This window comes from Corvus kubaryi, unplaced genomic scaffold, assembly GCF_017639235.1.
Source record: "Corvus kubaryi isolate FWS band 111438036 unplaced genomic scaffold, C.kubaryi_AGA036_p1.0 37354, whole genome shotgun sequence".
In the NCBI taxonomy this organism is placed as follows: domain Eukaryota; kingdom Metazoa; phylum Chordata; class Aves; order Passeriformes; family Corvidae; genus Corvus; species Corvus kubaryi.
Window position 1 is genome coordinate 1,804,069 of NW_024581116.1, and position 24,906 is coordinate 1,828,974.

The window sequence follows — 24,906 nt, forward strand, 5'->3', positions numbered from 1 at the left end:
CCCCAGGAGCAGGTTAATTTATAAGTACAGGGTACCCGTTTGCCCTCTCCAGGCTCTGCCTCAGCAGGTTCATGCGGGTTTTGCTGCTCCAGCCTGTCAGAACTGCTGGTTTTTGATGGGTTTACGAGGGAAACAGAAGGACTGCTTGTTCTGCAGGGAGAGGATACATGGAGAGGCAGCCCAGGAATGCGACTTTGTGGCTCTGATAAGATCTCTGCAGCCTGGGTGAAGGTTCAGCACATCCCAGCACAAATCTCACAGCACGTGGGAGAGCCAGTGCCCCCAAAGTGAGGAGGGAAAGCATCCAGGCTGAAGAAGGTGGGTAGGGGACCTCAATATTTCCCTGTCATCACACTCAAGGATGTGGATGGGATACAACTGGCAGCTCCCATCCCCCTCAGTCACATCTTGCACTCACTTTCTGTCCCTCGAAGACATCTGAAAGACCCGGAATACTGCACCATCCTCCTCCTCTGCTCCTTAAACTGGGAGGGGATTCTGCCCCTCTGCTTCATTCTGGTGAGACCCCACGTGCAGAGCTGCCTCCAGCTCTGGGACCATCAACATCAGAGGGATCTGGAGCTGCTGGAGTAAGTCTAGAGGATGCCATGGAGCTGCTCCAAGGGCTGGAGCTCCTCTGCTCTGGAGCCAGGCTGGGGGAGCTGGGGGTGTTCACCTGGAGAAGAGAAGGATCCAGGGAGAGCTGGGAGCCCTTCCAGTGCCTAAATGGGCTCCAAAAAAGCTGGAGAGGGACTTGGGCCAAGGGATGGAGGGACAGGACACAGGGAATAGGTGATCGAGGGCATAGGAGGTGGGACATAAAATACAACCCAGACAAATGGGGATGGTGGGGAGTGACATCCCTGCTGCAACGTGGACATTGCAATCCTGCCTGGCCACCTGCAGGTCTGTCTTGCTCCAGTAAAAGGCTTTTCCCTCATTTAACTTCAAGATACGCCCCAGGGCAGCCCTGGGAGGGGCAAAGGGCAGCTCTGTGTGGGATAACTGCTCTCCTGGGTGGGTGCTGACAGCCTGTTTTGCACCCCAGGCCTAGCAGATGCTGTGCAGTGAGATCTCTTTGATCCCTGGCTCTCAGGTGAGTGGTACCAAGCGACGCTCTGTAGTTCATCTCAGATTTACCCTGCTGTGCTGCAGTCTGTTACTCCCTACCACTGACATTTTAAACCCTGAAATGAATCACTCAGCTCCCTGCAAGTCAAAACCCAGGTGTGGTTGTGTTTGCCCGGGAGATTAGTCCCAGAGTTAAGACTGGGTCGTACCAGACTGGGCTCTCCCTACCCTCTACAGTCATCTGATAGGATTTAAACACACTTTGTGCCTTCAAACAGGTCCTGAATGCTTTAATTTCCCCACCCAAATGTGCATTGTAGAGAGCTTTGGGTTGGAAGGGACCTGCAAAAGGCTGTTCTGTTATTTTTAGGTGCTTTGAGTTACTACACAAAAAAAGGAGCTTCTTTTGTGGATCAGGGTCTCCTTCCACCAAGAAGCATCCAAACACTCGGTGTCCTCACTGTGCTGCTGAGGAGCAACGTAGCAGCTTTGCACCAAAGACAACTGAGGTATTCCAAGCACCAAATGTGATCCAGAAAGTAGGATGAGTTACCTTTTCCCTGTAATAAAGAATATTGAAATGTTGTTATTGTAGTTGGCTAAAAGAGAAATTTTTTTTGCCCTGTCTGTGTCCATGTGGAACTCCTTCCCACTGGGCAAGGACTGGTGCTCATGGTTCAGCAAGTTTTAAATAAAAATTCTGCAGATGCAGAATTAGAACACTAAGAACACATTAGAACACTAAGGCTTTCTTTAACTAATAATTCAGAAAAAAAACCCGTAAAAGCCCTGGGTTACCAAGTTCAGCCTCTGCAGTCAGAAAGAAGCACTCGATACAGTTAATTTTGGCACCATCAGCTGTTCCCCACGTGTTGCACAAGGACTGTGTGGCAATTTGGGGTCAGGACTTTCCTGCCTCCTCGTGGTTTGCCCGCAGCAGTGACAGCCCATTGTGACAGTCTGACAGGGGTTACTAATGCGCCTTACACGGAGTGCTGCAGCTTCCCAGCTTCCCATCAGGGCAGGGAATGGATTGAGAGCAGCCCTGAGGAGAAGGACTTGGGGTGCTGGTGGTGATAGCTGGACATGACCCATCCCTGAAACCCCCATGTCCTGAGCTGATCCCCCAGTGTGGGAATTCTGCCCCTCTGCGCTGCTCAAGTGAGACCCCACCTGCAGAGCTGCCTCCAGCCCTGGGATCCAACAGCAGAAGGATGTGGAGCTGCTGGAGCGAGTCCAGAGGAGGCCCTGGAGATGCTCCAAGGGCTGGAGCCCCTCTGCTCTGGAGCCAGGCTGGGAGAGCTGGGGGTGTTCACCTGGAGAAGAGAAGGATCCAGGGAGAGCTCAGAGCCTCTTCCAGTGCCTAAAGGGGCTCCAGGAGAGCTGGAGAGGGACTTGGGCCAAGGGATGGAGGGACAGGACACAGGGCAATGGGTGATCGAGGGCAGGGTTAGATTTAGATACTTGGAATAAGTTCTTTATAATGAGGGTGATGTACACTTCCCTGGAATTGTCCAGGGCCAAGTTAGACAGGGCTTGGAGCAACCTGGGCTGGTGGAAGGTGTCCCTGCCCATGGCAGGGGATGGAACTGGATGATCTTTAAGGTCCCTTCCAAACAGTTCCGTGGTTCTGTGATTCTAAAGCTGGACATCACTTGCTGAATTGACCAGTGGATCCTGCCCCAGGGCTGAAAGCAGCTCTCAGAGATGCTTAGGAAGAGGCAGGGATGTTTTGCATATAGATGGGTGATTTCCAGGCTTGAGGGTGGAGAAAATGAGAGAATAGGAAAAAAAAAAAGGAACCAGCTGTCACTGTCTTTAGTAACAGCCAGAAGTCATGAGAGCAGATGAGAAGACTGAAATAGCAACACCAAACCTCAGCTCTGTGTCTGGGCCCTTTGGACTTCCGTGGAAATGTGGTTGGGTTGCCCTATTCCACAGCCAGGCTCTCCAGAGCTTCGTTGTTGATTCAGCCACTCCTCTGGTTTCATTTGGAATTCAGTTTTCCTTATGCCCGCAGGCACGGCCTGTGTGGGTTTGTTTTGGTTTTCTATTAATTGCTGTGTTTTCCTCCTGCACAGCAGGAAAACAGGATGAATCCCTGTGGGATCTCGAGTAGTTGTGCATCAGGAGCAGGACCACAACAAGATTTTTTATGTTCCCATCACTGTGCTAAGGCCATGCTAGAGGCATCTGGGAGGAAAACCAAATCCATATCCTCTGGTCTCCTACTCTGGGAAGCAAGAAGGTGGTTACAGCCCATCCAAACACACTGAAGGTCAGGGCTTTAACTCCTTACCCACTTTCCTGTCCTCTCCTGGTGAGATACCAGCAGCTCCCCATGCCTTTAAGTAAAGAAATTCCATTCATACACACTGCTAGTAGCTTTCCACGTTTCTCTCCTCCACAACTAGGGAAAAAACCAGGAGCTAGAGCCATTTAAAGATTTACCAGAGTGCGTGGGAATAACAAACACTTCAAGAAAATGATGTCAGAAATGCCTGAGCTGGGTGCAGATGCAATGGGGTGAGATTCTCCAGCCTATGTTAGGGAAAAGGTCAGGACAGAGGATTAAGGGCTCCTTCTGCATTCAATTATTTGTCTTCCACATGTGTGGAAGTGATGAGAGTCAGGACAACACTCTGCTTGTGAGAGTGAATTCACCCCCGGTTAGGGTTCAGCTCCTGCAACTGCAGCTTCAGGAGAGCCCAGTAAATATAAATCCCTTTAATCCCTTGGAAAACGTAAAATGTACCCTGATAAAAACATCTCATAGGTGGTCTCACTTCCTCACATCATTTCAGTTCTAAAAAGTGACTTTTTTTCATCCCTGGCACTGTATTCCATGTTATTGTCCTTCTTATTTTGTTACAAATAGATTTGGAATCTCCACTGCAATGTGTTGCTTGATGATCAGGTGACACTCCATCGACTTTGGGATACTCTCCCCCTGTTTTTGGAGCTGTGAATGAGCCACAAGCCTCTCCCCTGCCCTTCGTGGGTGAGGCAAGGCTGCTCAGCAGCCAGGACAGCGAATAGATGGCAACTTGAAAATTGAACTGTGGCTTGAAAATTGACATTTAGTTGAACTAAGGGGAAAAAAATAGCAACAAAAACCAACAACAAAAATGACAGCAACAACAACAAAACCCCACAACACCCCAGAATCCTGGAAGGATCACAGGGTACCCTTAAACTTCAGAAACCAAGCGTACAGGTGGATGCTTACACACAGAGGTGTGAGGAAGGGATGAGAAAATCCACACTGAGAGCTGTTGGGGTGTTCTGGCCAACACCCCTCGTGTGCAATTCACCCATGGAAATTGCTCCTGCATCCACCCTTGGTCCTTCTGTTTCTCTGCAAGCCCTGCAGACACGGCCCTCTGCGTGCTAAGCGCTTAATTCCTGTTTTTTTCAGTGTGTAGGAAGTGCTAAATGTCCCAGTGAGCTTGTGCTGCCTTTTCACCCCGCAGCCTCCGGAATGTGGCGGGGAGGTGAACCCAGGGAGACCTTGGGCGCAATCCTGGGGAGTCCCAAAAGGCAGGGAAGGCGTCTGCCTTCTTCCCAGCCTTCTCCACCTCTCCGTCCCTGTGTCCTCCTCGGCCTGCCCTGCTCCGATGAATTATTCAGGCACGCAGCAGTTGCTATAGGGCGCTGTCATGAATAACAACAGCGGCTATTTTTATCCCTAACTCCTGTTACCTTGCGGCCAGGAGCGGTGGGGCCCTGCCAGCTCCTGGCAGGAGGAAAACTGCAGCGATCCACAACGTCTCCGTGGGCTGGGATTCGTTTTGACCACCCAAATGCACGTGAGACCTTGTGCAATCCGCATAGATGTGCCTGAATCCCACCCTAGTAATGCTCTGCGTTGTACTCACGGGGTGCTTTGCACCCGTATTTTGTTTTTTCCACTCATATCTTATCTGCAGTGGAGCACACAGACTGGCCATGGCTGGATTTAACATTCTGTCTGCTGCAGAGGGAGAAAAAGCATCTCAGAAGTGAAATCTCACATGGGGTTCTGGCACTTTGTATGGGATAATTCATATTTCCTTTGGGGACTTACACAGATTCCTCCAGCCAGTTTATATCCTCATGGATGATGTTCCCACTTAAATGCCTTTATGTTATCTTTATATATAGAAAAATATATTAAAAATATAAAAATATATATTAATAAATAAATATATTTTATATATAAATATATATATGTGTGATGGGGGCACACCAAAATTCTTTTCTGTTCGCTCTTTGTGCATCCCCTACTCATGATAACAAGAAATGTCCAGCAAATCAGAGGGAAGAGGTGGATTTCAGGAGCAGCTGGAGGGAAATGAGTCCTGCTGAGTGTGCAGAAGCAGGGAGGGTATTCCAGCTGCAAGGAGCATCTCTGGAACTAGCAGGGCAACCTGGAAGATTAAAGGGGGGGGGGGGGGGGGGGGAAAAAAAAAGGAAAAATAAAATGAAAAGAAAAAGGGAAGGGAAAAGGAAAAGAAGAAAAAAAGGAGGGAAGCAGCAACAGATGATAATATTCTTTATTCCAGCCGACCTGCCAAGCGGAATACTCCATCAAATTATTCCAGAGGAGGGCTAAAAGGCCTAAAAAGGAAACGCAGAACTTTCACTTTGACACAGAGTAATGTGAAAAAATCTCTCAGGAGCAGGACAAATATCCAGGACTTGGACTATGCATATCCCAAACCGGCCACAGTGTTCCCAGCATCATTTCCAGTGATTGATCTGATCCAGGCGCACAAATGGGAAGCGGGGCAAAGGCTGTTTCCTGCTCCGAAACACGAATCGCAGCTGCTCCCCCTGGAGAGATCAGGCAGCGGGAATTCTCTTCCTCAGCGTTTGCACAGCCCAGCAGACCCCGGGGTGAATATTCATTCCCAGGATTACCCTGGAAAAACTGCTGTTAGCTACAATATCCAGGGGACACGGCCAAGTTTGGGTGCCCGGTATGCCTTTGCTAATGTTTTTGTCATGCTTTATATTCTTTTCCTATTTTTAAACAGAGTTTAGATAAAGATTTTTAAGGGATTTTTAAGGGGGAGCAGCAGGTTTCCCTGTGGGCAGTGGCACCTTTTGATTCCTGCCTAAAACAGCCTCTTAGAAGACTTAAAGGAGGCTTGGAAAAAGGAGGGAAAGGGAGTTTTTACACAAGCAGATAGTGATAGGACAAGGGGAACTGGTTTTTAAATTGCCAGAGGGCAGGGTTAGATGGGATATTGGGAAGAAATTTCTCCCTGTGAGGGTGGGGAGGTCCTGGCCCAGGGTGCCCAGAGAAGCTGTAGCTGCCCCTGGATCCCTGGAAGTGTCCAAGGCCAGGTTGGACGGGGCTTGGAGCAGCCTGGGCTAGTGGAAAGGTGTCCCTGCCCATGGCAGGAGCGGTGGATGATTCTTAAGGTTCCTTCCAACCCAAAGCATCCTGTGGTTCTGAGACACATCAAAATCACCATTTCCATTCCAAATACCACGGGACCTGTCCCTTTTGTGTGTTCATCCCCAAACTGCTGGAGTCACACCGAGGCCACGTTAAGGGAGAAAGCAACGCCCACCCAGCCTTTACGGGGTGAAAACACCCGGAAACGGGACTCCCCAAAATACAATATAAAAAACAATACCCCAAACTATTTCTCATTGTTTTTTTTTTTCGTTTGGGACTCCATTTGAGTGTTTTAGTTGTTGTCGGGTTTACGCTTTTTAACATTTTTTTCCCCCTAAAGCAGCATTTTCAGCCGCTCGGTGACTTCCAAGAGCCGGAGCCCGGATCGAATCCGATCCCCCACAGCCTCTGGCTCCGCCCCCAACCGCCCCCGCTCTTTGATAGGCTGAAGCTCTTGTCCATCACTGCATCGCCGCTCCATTGGCTGGCGCTGGGCAGTGCCGACCAATCAGCAGCGCCACGGGGCGGGCCGGGGGTGGATTTCCCGCGCGGTGGCGGGAAAGGAGCCGCGTTTGGCGCGAAACGGGAGCGCGGCGGGGGCGGGTCGCGGGGCCCGGGCGGATCGCGGGGTCCGATCGCGGGGTCCGATCGCGGGGTCCGATCGCGGGGCCAGCCCGGCTCTCCTCGGCTCTCACCGCCTTCCCCGGCAGCAGCAGGAGTGGCGGCGGGATCCGTCCCAGGGCAGCCGGCAGCATGGCGGCGCCGGCGGGCGGGCTGGAGGATGCGGAGCTGCGGGAGGCGCAGCGCGACTACCTCGATTTCCTGGATGATGAGGTGAGACGAGCTGGGAGGCGCGGGTGCTGCCTCCCCTCTATGCGCCCTGGTGTTGGGGACCACCTGGTCCGTGTCACCGTGTCCCCTCCTCCCCCTATGCTCGGGGATTTGGGCGCATCTCATCCCTGTGCGCCCCCGCCCCTTGTGTACCCCCGAGGTTCGGGAACACCTGGTCCATGTGCCCGTCCGTCCCCCCCTAATCCACGTCCCCGAGAGTTGGGAACCACCTGATCCCTCTCACCATGTACCCCACGGGTTGGGAGACCGTGGTCCCTGTGTCCCCCCATTCCTCCCAGCGGTTAGGGAGCACCTCGTTCCTCCTTCCTGGTTCCTACCCCTTCCTGCTTAGGTGGTGGGATAAAGGGAGTCAAGCTCTGCAGGAACGAGTTCCTGAGGGGTGTCTCACACAGATGGACATGCAAAGTGAGTTGGTTTTTTGGGTGTCTTTCCTCCACTCGCTCTTGCAGGAAGACCAGGGAATTTACCAGAGTAAGGTCCGGGACATGATCAGTGACAACCAGTATCGGCTCATCGTCAACATCAACGACCTACGGCGCAAGAACGAGAAGAGAGCCAGCAGGTGGGTCTGGGGCATGGGGGTCACTTGCGGTACTGGGCCTGAGAGGGGTTTTAAAGGTCCATCCCTGGTTCAGCAGGTCATTTGTCCCAAGAAAGCGCCAAACATTGTCCTGTGGCGAAAGCCAGGGCCTCACCACCCTCACAGGGAACAATTCCTTCCCAATATCCTGCCTAACCCTGCCCTTCGTCAGTATGAAGCCATTCTCCCTTATCCTATCACCCCAGCCCTTGTCCCAAGTCCCTCTCCAGCTCTCCTGGAGCTCCTTTAGGCACTGGAAGGGGCTCTAAGGTCCCCATGGACCCTTCTCTTCCCCTGGCTGAACAACCCCAACTATCTCAGTCATTTTTAGGATGCTCAGGCATATTTTGGACCATGCTTGCCAATCTGCCCTGGGCCATGTGAGCTTTTCTAGATACGCTTGGAATTGTTCTCCTCCTGCTATTGGTGCTGGAGGACCTCACACAGAGCTGTGATGGACTTTAGTTTTTTTTTTCACTTACTGCTCCTGGCAAACTTGTGGAGCAAGCAGGGGTGTGGGAAAAGTGTTGAGGAGGAAGGGGTTGACCCATCTGCTTTGTCACCTCCCTGTGCTGCAGGCTCCTGAGCAATGCCTTCGAGGAGCTGATTGCCTTCCAGCGCGCCCTGAAGGATTTCGTCGCCTCCATCGACGCCACCTACGCCAAGCAGTACGAGGACTTCTACATCGGGCTGGAGGGCAGCTTTGGCTCCAAGCACGTGTCCCCACGGACACTGACAGCCTGTTTCCTCAGCTGCATCGTCTGCGTGGAGGGCATCGTGACAAAGTGTGAGACTGGGGACACCCGGGGGCTGCGGGCGTGGAGGGACCAGGGGTTGGCTGTGAAGGATCTGGAGCCCTCCAGGAGCTGTGGCATGGAGAGGGACTTGGGAAAAGGACCTGGAAGAACAGGACAAGGGGGAAGGACTACAAACAGACAGAGGGTAGGATTAGATGGGATCTTGGGGAGGAATTGTTCCCTGTGAGGGTGGGGAGGCCCTGGCACAGGTTGCCCAGAGAAGCTGTGGCTACCTCATCCCTGGAAGCATCCCAGGCCAGGTTGGATGGGGCTTGGAGCAACGTGGGATAGTGGAAGGTGTCCCTGCCCATGGCAGGGGGGCTGGAACTAGTTGATCTTTAATGTTCTTTCCAACCAAACCATCATATGATTCTGTGTCCTGGCAACCTGAATCAGGGAATAGGGAGCTTGGCTGAAGGTCTTGAGTGTTGGGATGGTCTTTAAAATCAGCCAGTCCTGTCCATGTTTGGCAGTGAGTTGGGACCCAAATAATTTTAATGTTGGAGACTCTGTTGAGGGCTCTCTGCTGACAGAGGGGTGGGACATCGCAGCCCCTCACTCCTCTCTTTTCCAACTCCAGGCTCTCTGGTGTGTCCAAAAGTCGTCCGGAGCGTCCATTATTGCCCAGCTACCAAGAAAACAATTGAGCGCCGATACACGGACATGACCTCCCTGAATGCTTTCCCATCCAGCTCCATCTACCCTACAAAGGTGAGGTGAAGCAGCAGCAGCTTCCTTTAGGGAGAATGTGCCAGCTTCAGTATGGATCTGGTGAAACCCAGCCTCCATTCCTGCTGAAAAAACCCTTTCCAGCAGCCACGTGCAGGTTGGATGATGCAGCCTGTGTTTCCCCTGCTCAGCTGACCTTACCTCTCCCCCCTGCTCTCCTGAAAAATGGTGCTGGTCTTTTAATTTGGGTTCCTGCTTTAGGATGAAGAGAACAACCCGCTGGAGACAGAGTTTGGCCTCTCAGTCTACAAGGACCACCAGACCATCACCATCCAGGAGATGCCCGAGAAGGCCCCAGCGGGGCAGCTGCCACGCTCGGTGGATGTGGTTCTGGACGATGACCTGGTGGACAGGGTGAAGCCTGGGGACCGAATCCAGGTGGTGGGGACATACCGCTGCCTGCCAGGGAAGAAAGGGGGCTACACTTCGGGCACTTTCAGGTCAGTCTGCTTTGGGTTTCAGCCCTCTCACCCTGTTTGGTCAGGTCATGTCTCTGGAAGGTGAGATCTAGCAGGTGGCCATCACACAGCTGGGTCAAACAGTGGTTTAAATCACTTGGAAGCGGTTTGCACCTTGATCCTAATCACCAAATATGCTGAGTTGGAAAGGGCCCACAAGGATCATCAAGTCCAACTCCTGGCCCTGAACAGGCACCCCAACACTGCACCCTGTGCCTGGGAGCATTGTTCAAATGCTCTTGGAGCTCTGTGAACCTTGGGGCCGTGCCCATTCCCTGGGGAGCCTGTCAGTGCCCTACCACCCCTGGGGGAAGAACCTGTTCCTGATATCCAACCTCACCCTCCTGTGACACAGCTCCAGCCATTCCCAGGTCTCAGAAGAGATTGGTGCCACTTTTCCACTTCCCTTTGTGAGGAAGCTGTAGACTGTGGTGATGTCTCCCCTCACAATGTGCAGCTGTGACTTCCAGCTCTGCCCAGAAGGGTTTGGATGTTCTTAAACGATGCTCCACTGATGGCCCAGCACAGTCAGATGGAGGGTGCTACAGCTGTTGAAGCTTCCCACCTCCTTCCAGGTCTTCCTAGAGCAAGTGATGACCTGTGGAAGTTTCTGCTGTGTCTCTGTGGGGTTTGCAGAGCTGACCATGGCTGTGTCCCTTCTCCAGGACCATCCTCATTGCCTGTCATGTGAAGCAGATGAGCAAAGACATCCGGCCGCTCTACTCTGCTTCTGACGTGGCCAAGATCAAGAGGTTCAGCAAGAGCCGCTCCAAGGTACTTGAGTCTTGTGGCCAGGCATGAAGTTTCAGCTTGGCATGTGGCTAAAGACATTCTTGTTACATTAGCACATTGTCAGATTTTCCAACTCATTTTCTTTGAATTTTCTGCTTAGACTGTGATCAGGCCCTGTTGGGTTTTTTTTTTGCTGCTTCTGTACTGCTTGCAGAGCATCCTTCTGCTGTGTCCTGACCCTGCCAGCGGGTTTCCAGGAAGTTTCCTCTGCAGGAGAAACACGTCTTTTCTCACCCCAGACTGAGATAATGGGGTTCTGCCCCAGCCTCTTATGCTCAGAGCTTTTCCTCTGTAGCACAGAGAGGAGCAAGCCTTGCTCTCACTGCTTCCAGTGCTTGTTTGGGTGTCAGTGACAAGATGGTCCAGGAGTTCATATAAATCCCACTGAAAGAAAACTCTGGCCAACAGTTTTCTCCTTTCCAAATAATTTTTATCCATGTGGCTCTGTGATAAGAATAAACTGAAATTTGGGCTGAAATGGTCTTTTGAAGTATTGCTTGTTCTTTCTTACTCCAGTCCACGTGACAGGCCATGCTCTGCCTCTTCTGCTTTAGGATATCTTTGACCAGCTGGCCAGATCCCTGGCTCCCAGCATCCACGGGCATGAGTACATCAAGAAGGCCATTCTCTGCATGCTGCTGGGAGGGGTAGAGAAGATCCTGGAGAACGGGAGCCGCATCCGAGGAGACATCAACATCTTGCTGATAGGTCTGGGAGGGCTGGGCAGAGGCACCCTCAGTTGGTGTTGTTGGGGGTGGGGTGAAGGAGTCTGGATTTAGTTTTGTGGAGTAACTGAGGTTAGACAGGACATCTGGAGGTGCCTGGTCCAGGGATGTGTGCAGGTGTCACTGGTAGGTCAGGTTGCTTTGTGACTTGTCTGGTTGGTTTTGAACACCTCCAGGGATGGAGATGTGTGCAGAAGTGGAGTCATCAGTGCAAGAAAGATGTGGACCTGTTAGAGTGAGTCAAGAGGAGACCTTGGACAGGAGTCCAAGGGCTGGAGCTCCTCTGCTCTAGAGCCAGGCTGGGAGAGCTGGGGGTGTTCAGCCTGGAGAAATCTCCAGGGACACCTTGGAGCCCCTTCCGGTGCCTAAAGGGGCTCCAGGAGAGCTGGAGAGGGACTTGGGACAAGGCGTGGGGTGATAGGACAGGACAAGGAGGAATGGCTTCCCACTGTCAGAGGGCTGGGATAGATGGGATATTGGGAAGGAATTGTTTCCTATGAGGGTGGTGAGGCTTCTCTGGCTCTGGTTGGCCAGAGAAGCTGGGGCAGCCCCTGGATCCCTGGAAGTGTCCAAAGCCAGGTTGGATGGGGCTTGGAGGAATCTGGGATAGTGGAAGATGTCCCTGCCCATGGTAGGGGGTTGGAGTGAGATGAGCTTTAAGGTCTCTTTCATCTGAAACCATTTTGTGATTCTAGGGGATCCCATGACCACTATCCCAGTGTTTGCCCACTGTCAAGGTGGTGTTTTTTTTCTTTCCACTTGGGATCTTCTGTGTTTCAGATTGTCCCCATTGCCTCTTGTCCCATCCTCATCACCTCTTAAATCTCTTACCTCCATCCTCTCTATTTCCTCCCATGGGATCACTGATGATGGTGGGAAGATCACATGCTCACCTCATTTTCCAAAGTCTGAACAAAACCCTTCTGTCCCCTTTCCCCTCTACCTGCCCCTGCTCTGAGCACCCCAAACCAGACACAGCACCAGGGTGATGGTGGTATTGATATCCAGGTGATGCGTGGTTCCTAAACGTGCTGTTCTCCATCCTAGGAGACCCTTCTGTGGCCAAATCCCAGCTGCTGAGGTACGTGCTGAGCACGGCACCCCGGGCCATCCCCACCACTGGCAGGGGCTCCTCCGGTGTTGGTCTCACCGCTGCCATCACCACGGACCAAGAGACTGGTGAGGAGCATCGGGGTGATGCTTGTTAACCCCTGGGAGGGACTCTGTGACATCCAGGGCTGCTGCTTTTGATGATCTGAAAGGTCTTTTCCAACCTTAAATTTGTAATGTTTGTTCTGCAGTGACACTTGCAGGGCTTGCTCCACCAGAAGCTTTATGGTAATGATCATTTGGGACCATGGGATCCCATGTTTTGGGATATTTTCTCCAGTTAGGTGGTGGTCTTCTTTACTCCTCTTCCACTTGGTGCCATATCTGAGGGCTAGCAGCAGCGTGGATTTTTGTCTTCCTCTTGGGAAGGCATTCCTAATCCTGATCCATGTCCTGAGTGTTCCCTCTGCTGTCATGTTTGGTCAGAGAGCAACCCAGAAGGACGCTGCTGCTCCTTGAGGCTCACCCTCATCCCAGGGGTGATGGGGATGGCAGGGCAGGAGGTGTGTAGGGCCAGTGGGTGGTGGTTGACCCTGTTTTCCCCCGCCCTATCCCAGGGGAGCGGCGCCTGGAAGCGGGAGCCATGGTGTTGGCCGACCGGGGCGTGGTGTGCATCGACGAGTTCGACAAGATGTCCGACATCGACCGCACGGCCATCCACGAGGTGATGGAGCAGGGACGGGTCACCATCGCCAAGGCCGGCATCCAGGCCCGCCTCAACTCCCGCTGCAGCGTCCTGGCTGCTGCCAACCCTGTCTATGGTCGGGTGAGTGCTGGTGTTACCCTTCCCTGGAGAAGGCTGGGTGCTGGGAGGAGGCAGCTGGTGAATCCCAAAAGATCCCCCAAATCAGTGACTTGGATCCATGGCACAGCAAAGACCTGGTTGGTTTGGGGTCTGTTGTGGTCATGGCTTTCCTGGAGGAGAGAGGGGCTCCTGGTGTTTCTCACCTTGTTTTGGTTCTGTCTGGGTGTTGGGGCAGCCCAATGGACCCTCATGCTGGTGGTGAGCCTCAGTCTTGGTATCTGATTAGGGATCGCAAAAAATACTTGTTTTTCTTGGAAATAAGAGCTTTGCAGGATGGGGAAAAGTGGCTGTACTGCTGCAGCAGGCTGGGTTTGGTGTGGTGTCCATCCATCCATCCATCCTTTCAGCCCTGGCCCAAGGAAATCCCCCCAACCTCCCTGGCAGCCAGGACTGGCCCATGAGTGTCTCCTGTAACCCCTCACCTCGTCCTTCCCCAGTATGACCAGTACAAGACGCCCATGGAGAACATCGGCCTGCAGGACTCCCTGCTCTCCCGCTTCGACCTCCTCTTCATCGTGCTGGACCAGATGGACCCTGAGCAGGACAGGGAGATCTCGGACCATGTCCTGCGGATGCACCGCTACCGCAACCCCAACGAGCAGGACGGCGATGGTGAGGCCCATCCCTCCTCAGCCAGGCGTCACCCCTTGGTGGCAGCTCTTGGGGACTATTTATGGGGACTATTAGAAGTTGCTCCAGAGGGTAAAATCCTATTCTCTGTACGTTCCCCTCTCCAGCCATGCCCCTGGGCAGCGCTGTGGAGATGCTGGCTACGGATGACCCTGACTTCATGCAGGAGGAGGAGCAGGAGCTGCAGGTGTATGAGAAACACGACGACCTCCTGCACGGGCCCAACCGCCGCAAGTGAGTCCATCATGCCCTGGAGCTCCCTCAGGGTGTCCAGCACTGTGGGTTTGTGGGTTTGGCCCGAGTATCCAGCCAGTGCCAGCCATGCTCCAGGTGGTCCATGGGTAGGATGAAGGAGCCTTGCGTGATCTCTTATGCCAGGCAGGTGGGGAACATCTGGAGCCAAATTCCCTGCACACCTGGATGCCCCTGAAGGGATATAAATGGATGGGAAGCCCATCCCCACTGTGGATAACGTGTGGATGTGCATTCCCACAGGGAGAAGGTCGTCAGCATGGAGTTCATGAGGAAGTACATCCACGTAGCAAAGATGATCAAGCCCGTGCTGACCGAGGAGTCGGCGAGCTACATCGCTGAGGAGTATTCCCGCCTGCGCAGCCAGAGCCAGATGAACTCGGACGTGGCCAGGGTGAGCCCTGGGAGCAGCTCCCACTTGGGCCAGGAGGAGGGGAACTGAGGCACAGGCTCCCCTCTCTCCATATGGGTGTTTCCCACCTTGGATGTGACACTTCTCAGTGAGGGTCACACAGAGACCCCCTCTCTCTGTCCCCCCAGACCTCCCCCATCACAGCCCGGACCCTGGAGACCCTGATCCGCCTCTCCACGGCCCACGCCAAGGCCAGGATGAACAAGACTGTGGATCTGCAGGATGCTGAGGCAGCTCTGGAGCTGGTGCAGTTCGCCTACTTCAAAAAGGTGGGGGGAAGGTGTCTCTCTGTTCCCAGGGGATCCCAAGATTGTCATAGGAAGGGGTGGGCTTGGTGCAGGCTGAGCACCTGTATCAGGGCTGCTGGTGGGACCTTTCCTGGACATACTAAGGGATCAGGCCACCACTGTGGGATCTTGGATGCTTGGGGTTGGTCCCTAAAAGCAGCTTGAGTGGAAATGGCTCTGAGTCCATCCTGCCTTTGCCACACAGGTGCTGGAGAAGGAGAAGAAGCGCAGGAAGCCAGTGGAGGATGACTCTGAGACTGAGAAGGAGGAAGATCAGGAGTCACAGCCCAAGGAGGAGCGCAGGACAAGGAGGTAGGAGCCAGGGCAAGGGAGTGGGGGGGACATGGTGCAAAGGGCACCAGCTTCTTCTGAGGCTGCCACAGGCTTTGGGGAAATACTCCATGTTTTGCTCAGCCAGGTCGTTTGTCCCACCCCATTTGTAGTAGAGGGACATCATATTTTCATGGATAAGGAACTGGCTGGATGGCCACATCCAAAGATGTAAAGCACTGGCACAGGTTGCCCAGAGAAGGAAGCTGTGGCTGCCCCTGGATCCCTGGAAGTGTTCTAGGCCAGGCTGGAAGGGGCTCGGCGCAGCCTGGGATAGTGCCCATGGCAGGGGGCGGAACAGGATGATCCTTAAGGTCCCTTCCAACCCAAACCCTTGGGTGACCCCTCCTCCCTGCTCCCAGAAGGAAGAAGGCGCGCACAGAAGGCGAGGAGGGCTCCTACGACCCATACGACTTCAGTGACGCTGAGGAGGAGATGCCACAGGGTGAGTCCCTGGGTTTGGTGACACCTGGCTCCTGAGGGTGCTGCTGGGTCAGCATAGCCTGGGGAGCAGCAATGCTGCTGTTACCTGTGGTCCCTGGTGTGATGCAGCACCATCCAGAACCACCAATCCATGTAGGACAGGGTTAGATGGGATACTAGGAAGGAATTCTTGGCTGTGAGGATGGGGAGGCACAGGTTCCCAGAGAAGCTGTGGCTGCCCCATCCCTGGAAATGTCCAAGGCCAGGCTGGACAGGGCTTGGAGCAACCTGGGATAGTGGAAGGTGTCCCTGACCATGGCAGGGGGTGGCACTGGATGAGCTTTAATGTCCCTTCCAACCCAAACCATTTTGTGATTCTGTTGCTGATTAATTTTTTTCCATCCACCTCCAAACTGCACCATAAATAACAAAATTGGGAGGCAGTTTGGAATCACCCCCCAGTCCTGAGCCCAGTACTTTTGCTCTCTGGGTGCTTGGACACCAGGCACAGGGTGAAGGTAACTCTTCTTCTGCTCCAGTTCAGGCACACCCTCCAAAAACACCCGAAGCCTCTGGAGCTGGCGAAGGGAAGAAGCTGGAGTTGTCTGAGCCAAGGTGAGTGGGGGCTGTCCCTGTGTGTCCACCTCCCTCAGTGGCTCCAGGCTGTTGTCCCACGCTGGAGGTGCATCTGTGATGCTCCCAGCTCTGGTTTTTGGCTTTCCTGCTGAATGCTGCTGCTGGAATGGGGAAGAGCTGAGGCATCCTGGGCTGGGAACAAGGGGAAGGATTTGTGTGTGGTCTCCAAGGGTGATTCCCTCTCCCCTGACCAGGTTGAAAGCATTCAAGGCTGCTCTCCTGGAGGTGTTCAAAGCTTCCCATGCCCAGTCTGTGGGCCTGAAGAACATGATGGAATCCATCAACCGTGACAACCCTGAGCCCTTCTCGGCGGCCGAGGTGAAGGTGGCCCTGGCCCACATGCAGGATGACAACCAGATCATGGTGTCTGATGACATTATCTTCTTGATCTGAGCCTCTGCATGGAGGAGCCCGAGTTCTTGTGTTCTCTCAGCCTGGAGACTCCTTGTGTTTGAATGCTTCATGTGGCTGAGCTGGATTTTGGGGGAGCTCAAGTCTCTGCGCTTCGTTCCTGTGCATTGCTGGCACCAAAAAAAAAAGAGCCAGGAGCTCTGGAAGTTGTTGCTGTCTGCAAAGTGGAGTATTTGGGAAGAGGTTTCTGCAAGGAGACGAAGGGAAAAACCTAGGAGCAAATATTTCAGTGTTTTTAATGTATTGTTCTTAGCTTTGGTGGTAAGAGTTCCAGCTTTTAAATAAAAAAATCCAGATTTAGAAATCTGACATTTGAGGGTGGTGATGGGGAGCAATATGAGAGCTCCACTACTAGCGAAGCTTTTATTTTTCCCTTTATTTTCCATTTTCCCCCCAATTCTATAGCCTAGATCTACTTGTCTCACAGGGAAGGGTGCCTAAAGCCTGTCCTGTTGGTTCTGCTCTTCCCACCCATCAGGTGGAGGATGATTCCTGGCAATGGAGGGGCAGGTGTAGTCTGACCTGCTCCACTGCCCATGGGTCAGCCTGGATTTCCAGATTCCCTGATGGGGGTTTTACCCCAGGGAAGAACCTGGAATGCTCAGAGCTGCTCCCTGACACAGATGGATTCCATCTCCTGCTCCAGCCTTTAGCCTGGGATCATGCCCTGGGGATGGCTTTCAAGGAAAGCTGAAAGCACAGTCAGACCAGTTCTGGCTGGTCGTGATCAGAGTTGCTGAAGGTTTGGGTTTTTCTTTAATTTCTTTTTCTTTTGTCCTGGTGAGTTTGAGGTTAAGCTTTGGAGAAACCCCTGAACAAGTTTGCTGTTGTCCCTGCCCATCTCCAGACACCTACACAGCTCCTGCTCCCTTCTTTCTGGGTGCCATAAATCTTTATTTGGGTAATAAAAATGGGTAATAAAAATGTTTATACTGTTCACCCCATGCATGGCTGCGTAGGTGGATGTAAAATTCCCACTTGTGGGGATGCAGCTGCAGTTACACAGGTGGGATTTGTGCTGCTGTGGAAGGACTTCAGCTGCCTGGTGAGCTCTGAAAGCCAGATTTCGGAGCTCCTCTCCTCCAACACAGCCATGACAGCAGGGTTGGAGGGGATTTTGTGTGTATGCAGCCTCCTAAAGATCTCTGGGTGTGTGTATTGTGTGGGTATGAAGCTGTAAGAGATGGTCCGAAGATCCCTCATCTGCCTCACGATCATTGCCAAGGGTAGAAACTGAACACAGGAGTCCTGGCCTGGCTGAGGTGGGATGTCTGCCAAGTGTTGCCTACGGGTGTGCCCACTGGGAACTGGTACGCATTCCTGAGGAAAATTAGTGCAGGTCACAATGGACTGTGCCGTTCTTGCTGCCCAGGTGGGAGGGACTGCGCTGAAGTGGAAAGGAATGACTTGTCCTGTACGCCTGTCCTGTACACCTGTCCTGTACACCTGTCCTGTACCTGCTTCCCAAAGCAACAGGCCCCATAACAACGGCTGTAGATTTCCCCACCTCTTGGCCAGTTGCCCCTCGCTTCTGAAAAGGACTATAAAGGGACTTTCTAAATTAGAGAAGAGATCTCCCCACGGAAAGAAGGCGAATCTATTGGCGGAAGACCACGAGGACTTCGTCTCATCTGTTGGTAGCTATTTCCTCCCCTTTTCTTCCTCTCTCCCCTTTTACTTTGTTTTCTTTCTCTCTCTCTCTCTCTCTATCGCATTACCGTGTTGTGGGTACTTAATAAAGGTGCACTGTTCTGATTAAAACTGAAATCCCTTTTGCACTCTGAGATCGATAAACGAACCATCACGACCCCCGCTTGCGTTAGCAGATCGTGACATTAAACTGGCGTCATGGACAGGATCTGACAGACAGAAGGGGTTGCAAGGTTGTGTGTAGTCTGTAATAGGGGAAGGACGTTTCGCTCCAGCTGCACCCAGCCCGACACCCCGAAAAGGGTGAGCGGTGTCTAGAAAGCAAGGGGGGTGACTCGAATTTCCCACAAACTGCACACGCCTGGGTGAAAAGCACCCCATACTCAGCTGAGGGCTCTGTCTTCAGATTTTTCACGAAAGATCTCTCAGTGCAAAAGGGGGAACTGTTTTGGTGTGTGTGTGAATTTGGACTGCTTTGTGTAGCGAAGAGAAACCATAAGTAATTTAAGGATTTTGGTCTCTTCACCCATCCAGGGAAGCGAAGGGAGACACGGCAAAGCTGTTTGTGTCGCAGTGTGTAATTAAGTTTTACCTCCCTGTAGTGCTTTTGATCCCTTCATAAAATGACTGAAAACCCTAGTGCAAAAGTTAAAGCTGCATTTTATGCTCTGCTAGCAAAACATAATGCCAGGCCCTCTCCGGGAGGGGAAGAATGGGCTCAAAATAACTGGTTTAATTTGGATAATGTGACTGATAGAGTACGTTCATTACAACATGAGACAAAATTTAAATTTGACCGAGATAAAGCCATAATCTGCTCTGTTTTAGGGGCATGCCTTGCAGCAGCTATAGACCACCGCTTTAAGCGATGTAGTGAAGAGAAAGCAATCACAGATTCCCTTCAAAACCTAGTGAAAATTTTACAGAAACAATTAGATGAAGAAAGGAATGAAAATCATTTACTGCGGGCTGCTTTGAGGGAGGAATATTTTAAGAATTCAAAGAATGCTGACTCAGCAAAAGAGACAGAGGAAACGGAAATTCCTCACATTAACCAAAGATACCCCCAGGAAGAACTAGTGCTAGTGAAAAATTGTGGGGAAAACTGCTGCCCTCATATGAGACCTCCAATTAAAACAGAATATAATTATATCAATGATGAAGATTTTGAAGCGCATATCACCGCTAAACAAATACCATACACTGCTACTGAATTGGCTAAGTTAAAAAAGGAGTACAGGCGGCTCCCCCACGAATCTGAGACGGAATATGTCTTCCGAGTGTCCCTCACTGGAGGAGACCAAATCTTATTAACTGAACAGGAGGCCAGTGGATACTGGGGACATGGAGTTTTCTTAACAACGAGAGACAAACGTGGCACATGGTCCCTGACTCAGCGTGCAGCTTTCTGGGCCGGGGGACTGAATCCTTTAGAAAGGGGAGACCCTTTAGCTACAGTTGGTACCCCCGATCAACTTCTAGAAAGCGTCCACAAAGCCGCCTGTCTGCAAATGATCCATGAAAGGAAATTAACTCCTGGATATGAATCCCCCATGCAATTACCTGTGAAACCAGAACTGATGACCCCTTTGATTCGAGGCCTTCCAGAATCACTCAAACCTACAGCAATTGTCCTTCAAAAAACCATAGCAGCTGTAGGTCCCGTAGAAAGGCTGGATAGATTCCTTGGAAACCCGAGCGACCAAACCGGATCTACCGATCCTGGGTTTACTCCATACTCAACCCCCTCTCAGCCGCCAGGTTCACAATCGAATTCACCTGCCGGTGATCGCAAAGTTTGGACATGGAGTGAGGTTGCAAAAAATCTGGTTAATTACAATAGAAAATATGGACCTATAGAAACCCCAAAGAAAAAATCAGACAAAACAAAAGGTGTCAGGTACATTAGGGCTCCTCATAGCGAAAAAACAGAGAATGTAAAACAGATCCCTAACCGTCAGCATTGGTGGTTATTAGGTATCAAAAAGGGGGTCCCCAGGGATGTGATGGATGGCTTACCCCTTGATAAATTGAGTAAGGTAGTGTCTAACTGGCCCTGCCGAAAACCCATTCTACCGAATCCATCTGTTCAATCCAGTGCGCCCCTCCTCCCTCAGAATCTGGGCAATGAGTCAAAGCCACTTCTCCCTCAAAGTCCGGCCAATGAGCCAAAACAGCTTCTTGCTCAAAACCAGGGAAACTAGATTCTCCGTTTCTTACAGGTGGGCGAAGAGACGGAGCATGGGTATATCTGAGAATGCTCACTAAAAATAAAACAGGAGATATAATGATCACAGCTATTACAGGCCCTAAACGGGCACCTGTAACTTTTCTGATTGACACTGGAGCACAAATTTCTGCACTGACAAAGAAAGATGCCCAGAGGTGTGGAATTGTTCCAACAAAGAACCAATACTGTGTTTTAAATGCCTTGGGAACGACAGAATCTGTGAATGTGGCCTTAGTCAAGCTCACTTTGCCTGGAGAGGAAAACCAACTCTCTATTAATATGGTGATTGGAGATATTCCAACCAATTTGTTAGGGGTGAATGCCCTTGCTGGGAGGCAGTGGGAGGACTCAGAGGGTCTTCTGTGGTATTCTGCCATGCCATGTTTTAACATCAGACTGCTCCAAGCCGCACCCTCCCTACCATTCAGCAAAGTAACTAATGTGAAACAATACCCCCTCCCCCTGGGTGCCAAAGAGGGTATCAAGTAAGTGATACAGGAGCTGCGAGAACAAGGAGTAATAGTTAATACTCATTCTCCTTTCAATTCTCCGGTGTGGCCAGTGCAAAAGCCTAATGGGAAGTGGAGGCTGACAATAGATTTTCGTAGGCTAAATGCTAACACAGACCCTCTTACAGCAGCAGTCCCAAATCTGGCAGAATTAATAACATTGATTCAAGAAAAGGCTCATTCAATCATGGCAACTATAAATGTCAAAGACATGTTTTTTATGATACCTTTACAGCCAGAAGATATGGACCGTTTTGCTTTCACATGGGAAGGACAGCAATACACTTTCACTAGGCTTCCCCAAGGGTACAAACATTCCCCCACCCTGGCTCATCACGCTTTGGCTCAAGAGTTAGAAAAAATACCCAAAGCTGACAATGTGGCTGTTTATCAATACATTGATGATATCCTTGTGGGAGGAGATGAAATAGAAGAAGTGAGAGATACCCAACAGAAAATAATCTCCCACTTAGAAAGCCTTGATTTGCAAATTCCCTCAGAAAAAATCCAAAAGCCTTCACATGAAGTGAAATTTTTGGGAATTTGGTGGAAAGGAGGTATGACATGTATCCCACCTGATACCCTAAGATCTTTAGATCAGGTTAAAATGCCTGAATCCAAAAAAGATCTCCAACGTGCTTTAGGATTATTAGTGTTCTGGAGAAAACACATCCCAGATTTTTCCATAATTGCCAGACCTCTTTATAACTTGTTGAGAAAAGGGATAAAATGGGAATGGAGCGCTTCTCAAGAAGAAGCATTGCAATTGTTGGTGTTTGAAGCAACAGCTCACCAAGCCCTGGGCCCTATTCACCCTACAGATCCTTTCCAGGTGGAATGGGGATTTGCCTCCTCAGGGTTGTCAGTACACATATGGCAGCGGGGTCCTGAGGGTCCGACGAGGCCTGTTGGTTTTTACTCCCGTGGCTTCAAAGATGCTGAAAAAAGGTACACTACCTGGGAGAAAGGATTGTTTGTGGTTAGCTTGGCTCTCATAGAAGTGGAGAAGATTGCACGACAACAACCAATTGTTTTGAGAGGCCCTTTCAAAGTTATTAAGGCAGTCTCTACTGGGACCCCCCCACCTGATGGGGTGGCCCAGAGGGCCTCAGTAAGGAAGTGGTATGCTCAGATTGAACATTATTGTAGCGTCTTCTCAATAACTGAAGGAGCTGTAAAAAATCTGGCAATCCAAGAAACTGAAAACTTGGGTAGCAGCCAAGACAAACCTGCCTCAGTCATTAAAGTAGCCCCTCCTTTTTCCCCCGAACAGTCAGCAAATTCTTGGTTTACGGATGCTTCTGCCAAGCGAGAAGGAAAGATGTGGAAATATAAGGCTGTAGCCCTCCATACTTCCTCAGGTGAACGAATTACCACAGAGGGGGAAGGCAGTGCCCAAGTTGGCGAGCTGATAGCTGTTTGGAGTGTTTTCCAACGTGAGGCACAGAATACTTCTCCTGTCTGTATCTACACCGATTCCTATGCTGTGTTTAAGGGATGTACTGAGTGGCTTCCTTTTTGGCAGCAAAATGATTGGGAAGTTAACAGAATCCCAGTATGGCAAAAGGAAAAGTGGCAAGAAATTCTAAATATTGCAAGTCAAGGGAATTTTGCCATGGGGTGGGTAGCCTCTCACCAGACAGATGGAAATCCAGCAGGAGAGTGGAACAATAAAGCTGATGAGTTAGCAAGACTAAGTCCTGTGAAAAAAGATCAAATTACAGAGGACTGGGAGCACTTATTAGAATGGTTGCATGTAAAAAGACAACACACAGGTGCAAAAGATTTGTACAAAGAAGCCCTTGCTCGCGGTTGGCGTGTTACCAGAGAAATGTGTAAAACATGCATATCAGCCTGTGAACAATGCTGCAGACAGCTAGAAAGACACCCTTTGGAAGATGACCTTCTGCATTTAAGAAAGGGTAAAGGCTTATGGGATGCGTGGAAGGTAGATTATATTGGCCCCTTTAAAAAGTCAGGAGGTAAACACTTTGTGCTGGTAGGAGTGGAGATTACATCTGGGTTAGTCCAGGCTGATGCCTTTAAAAGAGCTACAGGAGATAATACTGTTAAAGCATTGCAGGGATGGTTTGGAACTTTCCCAAAACCACAAGAAATTCAATCTGATGATAAGTCTCACTTTACTGCCAAAGTTGTACAGGATTGGGCAAAAGGTGAAGGGATCAAATGGACTTTTCCCACCCCTTACTACCCTCAAGCGTTGTAGAAAGGACCAATGGTTTCCTGAAACGACTTTTGAAACCACAGGAGGGAAATTGGGATGTTCGGCTATGGGAAGCTGTGAAAGGTGTGAATGATAGATGGGGGGTAAATGGGTGTCCCAAAATCACTGCCTTTTGCCCAACAGCTCCAAGCATAATTCCCTCACTACAGGGACCAAAGGATCCTAAGAATCCTGCACACTACCCTGGACAACCTGTTTTGGTAGACCTCCCTACTGTAGGAGAAGTACCACTAGTGCTAAAAACCCCTCTGAGTAAATATGCATGGGTAGCCTCTGATGCCCTAGGGAGAGAGCATCGGATACACACACGCTGGGTAATTCCATCATTCTAACTTTCTGCCTCTTGGTGGCAGACTCTGTTGTGTTTACTTTTCACAGAAGAACTCCGAGGGACATGAAGACCACATAAACCATGATAAGACTAGTGATACTTTTCTGCATCCCACCACAACACGAGGGCCAAAAACCAGCTGAGTGGCCGTGGTCTGAAGCTACCATTAGGTACACCAGTGCTCTAGGATCCTGTCCCAGAGATCGTTGCCCGAACCTAGCCACTGTAGTACTGCACGACTCTGAGGTATACCATCCAAGTGAATGGGGATGGGACTTGAAGGATTGGACTAGAATCCTAAATGGAACAATTGGTGAAAAAATTAAGGTAGGATGCAGAAAAGTAGAAGGATCTCTTTATGGGAAAGCTTCCACCATTGCAATTGCTGGAAATTTTCTAAAACCAGATGGGAAAAGTGATTTGCACCCCAACATTACGGCCAAACTCTGCCCTACAACAGAGTGGGTGTGTGACAAACAAACCCCCTTCATCCTGTGTTGTGGTCAGAAGAATGTCGGTAACTACACCTTAGATCCCAGTACCAACAATGTGGAAATCACGAGGCTTTGTGAAAATGAACCAACTGACTGCTGGTATAACTTTACCTTAACCAAACCAACCTATGTAACATGCAATTGGCAAAATAACCCGGCAGATCAGCCAAGCCTGAAAGGTTTAACTTATAAATCCAAAATAAATGCCATAGCGAAGTCCATACTGAGTGCAGTAGTCACATACCATGGTATAAGTACCTCCCTTGTGTTAGATGACAAGAATAATGTTTTCCCTCCCTTTATGGTAACCCGAGGTGATGATGTTACAATATGATGTAGATTAATTGCTGGATCTTTTACTGAACCTATACACAGTTATAGCATTGGACCTCACGGCCGTGTTTTGTTTTGTGAAATTCAAAACCAAGATTGTTGGCTAAACTTAACTGCTGTACAATTTTCTCATAAAGTCATGTGTGGTAGAAACAATACAAAATACTGGGGGGAACTCGAAGTTGATGTTGTAATACCTACCACCCATGTTGTAATAACAACCACCGGTCATGCTAAGCCAGAGAATTTTTGAAACTGGACCATATATAATCAGGAAAACAGGCCAACAACAAATATTGTTCAATCCAGCATGGTCCCTTAAACGAGTCAAATTACTGATGCAAAACAATGTCTCAGAAATTCAGCCAGCTTGTTCACCTTTCCTGCAAACTTCCTTCAAGAGGTGGACAACCTGGTTGAGAAAG

The 24,906-nt window shown here is 50.7% G+C and overlaps 1 protein-coding gene across 1 annotated transcript; it reads left to right on the forward strand.

Annotated features, from left to right (window-relative positions):
• The first annotated feature begins 7,042 nt into the window (after nt 1-7,042).
• On the forward strand, nt 7,043-17,626 carry MCM3 (minichromosome maintenance complex component 3). Its single transcript, XM_042032907.1, has 17 exons — nt 7,043-7,294; nt 7,762-7,874; nt 8,471-8,679; nt 9,270-9,400; nt 9,620-9,858; nt 10,542-10,650; nt 11,223-11,376; nt 12,441-12,572; nt 13,061-13,269; nt 13,746-13,920; nt 14,046-14,172; nt 14,434-14,584; nt 14,731-14,871; nt 15,095-15,201; nt 15,582-15,664; nt 16,182-16,257; nt 16,473-17,626. The coding sequence occupies exons 1-17, from the start codon at nt 7,214-7,216 to the stop codon at nt 16,669-16,671; spliced, it is 2,436 nt and encodes an 811-aa protein (XP_041888841.1). The 5' UTR covers nt 7,043-7,213; the 3' UTR covers nt 16,672-17,626.
• The last annotated feature ends 7,280 nt before the right edge of the window (nt 17,627-24,906 follow it).